This window comes from Octopus sinensis, linkage group LG2 (genome assembly GCF_006345805.1).
Source record: "Octopus sinensis linkage group LG2, ASM634580v1, whole genome shotgun sequence".
NCBI lineage: Eukaryota > Metazoa > Mollusca > Cephalopoda > Octopoda > Octopodidae > Octopus > Octopus sinensis.
Genome location: NC_042998.1, coordinates 120,649,207 through 120,655,867, shown reverse-complemented (window position 1 = coordinate 120,655,867; position 6,661 = coordinate 120,649,207). Strand labels below are relative to the sequence as shown.

Genomic DNA, 6,661 nt, shown 5'->3' with positions numbered 1-6,661 from the left:
CCATCCCATTCATTACCATCACATCCAATGTTTCACACATCTGATATGCATATCATACAGTTCATCTGTTACAAGAATAGTTTGTAGCTTCAGGCCTATCAAGTTATAGACTTTATGGTATCTACTACTTTAGCATCAAATACAAATAAAAATCTTCATCATCATCATCATTGTTCGACCATGGTCGAGACAATGGAATTTACTATGTTACTATCTTCAAGGGAATCTGTTGTAACCTAACACAATCAGAAAATTATCTGATCAAACCATTGTATTTTATCTTTGACTACATCCACCACTGATTACACTTCACCTTCTGAGTCTAGCTGAAGCATATAATTTAGTATTTCAAACTTTCCCTAACAGGCACTAGAATGAATAAGGGGTCAGTCTGGAGTATTTACACAACAGCAACAGCAGAATTGAAAAAAAAAAAAAGCTCAATAAAGTTCATTGGTAAGATTTCTCTCAACATTAAGGTTGTGAGCTGACATAATAGTTACTGTGCTGGAATAAATGCTAAGTGGCATTTCTTCTGTTCTGACATTCTAAGTTCAAATGCCATGGGGTCCACTCTACCTTGCATCTTTTTGGAGTCAACAAAAACACTGTGGTCAATGTAATCAATTCATCTCTTCCCCCCAAATTGCTGGCCTGGTGCCAAAATTTGAAACCAATATTTCTCTCAACATTAAATCATCATCATCGTTTAACATCCGTTCTCCATGCTAGCATGGGTTGGACGGTGATATCTCACTAAATACACTGTATTCCATCCTACACAAATGAGATTAGCAGAGTGTCATGTTTGAAGTGGTAACCCTCAGTAAACTATATTAATCCTAATCTACACATGGTATCTATCACTGTGTATATCTTTGGTGGTAATTTACAATAAACTATATCAATAGCAACTGACACACAATGATATCAGGTACTGTGATTCAACTGGAGTGGTAACACACACTAAACTACATCATTTTCAACCTTCACACAAGATACCTGTCATTGTGTATTGTTCTACTGTTTGATATCAATACCAACCTGCCAAGTTCCTCAAGTTCATTGTAATCATAATGAAATGTTGCTTTCCAAATGGCACCAACCATTTCTTCACGCCCGCTTAATTCTACAAAGACAAAAAAATAGCACAATGACAACAGAAAATCAAGATGACATATTGTAAATGAGTGTGTCTACTGTTTATAGAGATGATTTTTTTAAGGGGCTGTCAGTGTAGAGATACCTTAATGGGGAACAGTGACTACCTTTATAAGGAACAATGAGTTTTAGAATAACTTCTGAAGGGACAATGAATGTAGAGTGACAGTAACTGTAGACACCTATTGTTTCTTAAGGGTTAAATAGATGACGATAAACCTGCTCCTAGATAGAACCTAGATTACTGGAGATATTGCGAGTCTCAGCTGTTAAGAAATTAAAAACAATTCCTAAAGAGTGCAATAAAACACGAGCAGTAGATTTGAACTTGCAACCACCAAGCCAACAGTTCCAATGCCTCATCTTGCTAGTCATTCTTTGTTTCATTGTGTGAGTGATTCTTTAGTATAGGAGAAGATTATAGGTATTAACCCTCCTTAGAAATGGCTCTTCCAGAATTTTTTAAAGACTATATATGATGTTTGTGGGGGAGTGTAACAGTAGCAACACCAATAATCCAAAATGGCTTTACAGAGGTTTAGCAACTGCTGAGAGCTAAAGTTGATGTTACTTAGCTGCAGGTCAGTCATGATTGACTAGATATGTGATCAAGGGAAGTCCAGGCATGACAATCCCATCGTTTTGCATAAATTGTGACTTTATAGTTCAATATATCTTTTTGCATTTATGATAGAGTCTGATCTGAAGAAATCTGGCTGGTATTTCTAGCAAGATGAGTGAGTCCACAGAGTAGGCATAGGCAAACTTTCCCAAGATGCAGGTTGCATGAGACATGGTTCATCATCAGGTTGGCAGCACTACTAAAACAAATAAAGGTAATTTTTTGTTGGGCATGCCAGTCAGAAAGTCCCACAGACCACAGTTTGCCCATAACTACCATGAGGTCTTCCTCTGGTTCTGGAGAGGAAGAGCAATCTTTTGGGTGCCGTTTCAGTGCTATTAAAGATTATGTGTCTATACAATAAAAATTCAGTTCATTGATGGCTCTATGGTAGTAGCTTGTCGATGAGTGGAGGTTAAATTATCAGTCAGGCGGCTTTTATGGCATAAGAAGGCAGCTAAAAAATACAAATAATATCTTCCTCACTGGTCAAAGACACATTCTACCTTCCTAGCAACCTTGTACCTCAAATTAGAATTTTCTTTGTTTTAAAATTCCTATAGAAAGATCTGTTCTTGGTCTTGTTTAACAGATGAGGTTCCTTTGTTGAAACTCATACAGCTATATAAAACCATCAATCACAATGTACCAATAACATGAAGCTATCATAGAATGATGGGTGATATTTTGAGGACATCTTAATGTGAACTGCTGTCCATTTAATTAATAATTACTATGATTGTGAGATTATAATTTCACAACAAATTTTCTATCACCTTCAGATCGCTCAACATTGGGACCACTAACACTAGCTATAAAGTACAAGGGAAGTAATTCTTGCGATTATTTCTACTTACGACAGACACACCAATGACAAAAACCTTCGTATCATCGTTTGAGTTGCTAGACATAGCAAATAAATTTCTCTCAAAATGCACCCTACTATCTTATACAGAACATATTTACATACTGTAGTCCTATACATCACTAAAAACAAGATGGTCATGTCTGAAATGTCTTAGATGATAAGCATTAACTTTATACTAACAAACCAACAAGAAAGTCACTGCATGATTGCTCGATCTACTAAAATTAGCAGCCAAACCTCTTTTAAACATCTACCATTTTCAAAAGTGACATTTGATACTGCAGTATAAAATTCATAGATCACAGGTCTACTTGATCAACATACTGAAAGACACTATTTATATGTCTCACTGTGTCTAGCTGTGTAGATGAGCTAACACATTTTTGGCAATAAGTTGTCTAACTGCATAGGAGAGTAGACCGTTCTGTTACCCACTAAACTCAACTGAATCTAAAGCTAATTATAAGTGATAAAGAGTACTTGTGGTCGATGTAGAGACTTTTGACCCAATAAACTAGTTAAACATTTATTTAAGTTAGATATTCATTCTGTTCATTATTCTGAAACTCCATAACTGAGGAAGAAGGTTCGTGTCTGGTCAACATATTACACTGCCCAAGCAACAGTATTACACTATGTAAATTACAATGTTATACTGCCATAGTGACCATACTACACTGACCTAATGACAATGATACATTGCACAGCTGACAGCTTAAACACTGTTCCCCTGACAGTGTTAGTAGCAAAGCTTCTATATCTATTACACTACCATAGTGGCAATGTTACACTGCTACAGTGACAATGTGAAGGCACACAGCCTAGTAATTGGAGCTTTGATTCATGATCATCAAGTCATAAGTTCAGTTCTTGAACAGGGCTGCATGTTGTGGCCTTGAGCAAACACTTCATTTCACCACACTACTCTAGTTTGCTCAGCTGCAATGAATACTAGCCAAGTGTTGATGTAGCCCTTTCCCTTCCCACCCTAGAACTGATATGTTGAACCTGGGACAAGGTCCTCTATTACTTGTGATGTGGTCTGTACATGTGGGATTGTAGTTTGCTATTCAGCAGAATTACTGCCTGAGTTGCCAAGAAACAGATGACAAGGATAAGAGGTTGTTTATATCTGCTCACAATTACACAGGTACCTTAAACAGTCAGCAAAAACATGACAAAGCCATTCGATTTGAGTGATGGCCAGCTGAACTTCCACAGTGGCAATGTGACACTGCCATAGTGATAATAGTGTACTGTCATAGTAACAATGTTACACTTTTCTAGTGTCAATGTTACAGTCACACTGACAAAGTGTTATAGACTTCAAAAGACAATATTACAATACCACATCACAATGCCATGCTGTTCTAGTGAAAGGGTTACACTGCTTGTAGGAAAGGTTTACACTGCCATATTGACAAGGGTACAGGTTATCTTTTGAGTCAGACAATATTTGAGCAGACAGAATGAGAAAAAAAGCAGTCAAATAATGTATACCTGATTCTGTTGGTATTACAACTGGTTGAGAGGCTAAACCTGGCTCACTCACTCCAACAGCATTAGTAGCTTTAATCTGGAACTGATACGTTGAACCTGGGACAAGGTCCTCCACTACTTGTGATGTGGTCTGTACATGTGGGATTGCAGTTTGCCATTCAGCAGAATTATTGTCTGAGTTACCTAGGAAACAGATGAAAAAGAAACAAAAATATAATAATAATAGTTTCAAATTTTGCCACAAGGATAACAATTTAGGGGGAGAAGATGAGTTGATTACATTGACCCCAGTGTTCAACTGGTATATATTTTATCTACTACCAAAGGACAAAAGGTAAAGTTGACCATGGCGAAATTTGAACTCAGAATGTAGTGACAGGCAAAACATCACTAAGTATTTCTTCTGGTGCACTAATGATTCTGCCAGATTGCTGCCTTAATTATTATTATTATTATTTTTAATAATGATAATAATAATAATAATAATCCTTTCTACTATAGGCGCAAAGCCTGAAATTTGATGGGAGGGGCCAGTCAATTAGATCAACCTCAGTATGAAACTGGTACTTAATTTATTGACCCTGAAAGGATGAAAGGCAAAGGCGACCTCAACGGAATTTGAATTCAGAACGTAAAGACAGACGAAATACCGCTAAGCATTCTGCCCGGCACTCTCATGATTCTGCCAGCTCACTGCCTTAAATAACAATAATAATAATTTCAAATTTTGGCACAAGGCCAGCAAGTTTGGGAAGGGGGTAAGTCAATTGCATCCCCAGTACTCAACTGGTACTTATTTCATTAATCCTGAAAGGATGAAAGGCAAAGTTGGCCTCGGCAGATTGAGCAGGGCCATCTACCTGAAGCGATTTGTGGTTTGTCTGCCTTCCTACTTATTAAGACTTTGGTTTTTGCTAGATTCAAGACCTTGTTTCCACACCTGAAACTTCTCCTCTAGTTCTGATAGTGACTCAGCTATTAGAGCAAGGTCATCAGCATAGAGAAGCTCCCAGGGGCATCCTGTTTTAAATTCTTCTGTTATTGCCTTGAGGACTATGATGAATAAGAGGTGGCTGAGGACTGATCCTTGGTGGACTCCTACTCCTACTTGGAATTCTTCACTGCACTCGTTGCCAACCCTCAGCTTACTGATAGCATCCCTGTACATAGCTTGTACAGCTCTCAGTGCATTGACCACTAGATAAGGGATTGGGGGACTCTGTCAAAGGCTTCTCCATGTCAACGAAAGCCAGGTACAGAGGTTTATCTTTGGCTAGGTATTTCTCCTGCAGCTGTCTTACCAGAAATATAGCATCAGTGGTGCTTTTCCCCGGCATAAACCCAAACTGCATCTCATCTAGACTGACTCTCTCCCTAATTAGTTGGGCTATGACCCTCTCTGTGACTTTCATTACCTGATCCAATAACTTGATACCTCTGTAATTATTCATATTTAATGCATTACTTTTACCTTTGTAGCAGTTGACTATGGTGCTGCTACACCAGTCATTGGGTATGACTTCTTCATGTATCACCTGATTAACTATATGGGTGACTAGACTATTTTTGAGCATCTCTGCAGTGATTCCTGATGGGCCGGGGGCTTTCTCTGTCTTCATATTCTTAATTGCTTTATCTACCAAGGTAGTGTCAATTTGGATAGCTGGTTCCTCTGTTGGGTCAACATTCGGCAGACTCTCTTTCTCCCATTCACTCTCTTCATTTAGCAACCTTTCAAAATGGTGTCTCCAAGTCTCTCTCTTTGCAGCCTCATTAAATGCAAGTGAGCCATCATCTATATGGACACATTTCTCTCCCACAACATCACGATTCTCTCTCACACACTGCCTTGCAACATGAAACACCTGAAGTCTTTGGTCCTCACAATGCAGAACATTGGAAAATTTTTCTTATCTGCTTCTCATCTGGCTAAATAAACCTGTCTCCTAGCTTCCCTTTTGGCAGTCTGATACACTTCCCTGCTACCAATGAAGTCTCATACACTTCCCTGCCAGTGTGAGAGAATATTGATAATAATAACGAGATGAATTGGGCATTTGAATTCTTAACTAGATCTATAACCAAAAGTTTTTGGTCAGCCAAACTGTGACAAAATTAGATAAATGAATGAAATATATATATATATACACACACACATACACCCCACACCCCAACACATCACACTGCCCCACACACACTAGCACTTACCACTTCTCAGGACCTACACCATCATCCACACACCTACAAATGCACACACATCAAGGTCCCCAGCCCCCTTTCACACACACATAACACTCTCACATACACACGCACCTTCGTTTTGGGATCACCACTACTTTATTATCTCTCCTTCTTCCTAACCCCTTTGTCTGGCATTCGCCATGATAGATTGCTAAACCTTTTCTATTTTCTCTCCCTGTTTATTTCTGTGCACCTTTCTGTTGAAGAGTGCAGGCTTGAAACATAAAAGACTTTCTCACTTCCTGAGCGTTAAACTAATATATCTGTTT

The 6,661-nt window shown here is 38.4% G+C and overlaps 1 protein-coding gene across 10 annotated transcripts in view; it reads right to left on the bottom strand.

Annotated features, from left to right (window-relative positions):
- The window catches only part of LOC115231823 (kalirin), a 567,567-nt gene that overhangs the window by 24,372 nt on the left and 536,534 nt on the right, over window positions 1-6,661 (bottom strand). For all 10 annotated transcript variants that reach the window (XM_029801773.2, XM_029801756.2, XM_029801786.2 and 7 more), the window contains 2 exons: window positions 4,152-4,334; window positions 1,045-1,129 (listed from right to left, as the gene is read on the bottom strand). In XM_029801773.2, the coding sequence (XP_029657633.1) occupies window positions 1,045-1,129; window positions 4,152-4,334 (268 nt within the window). The remainder of the gene's footprint in view (window positions 1-1,044; window positions 1,130-4,151; window positions 4,335-6,661) is intronic.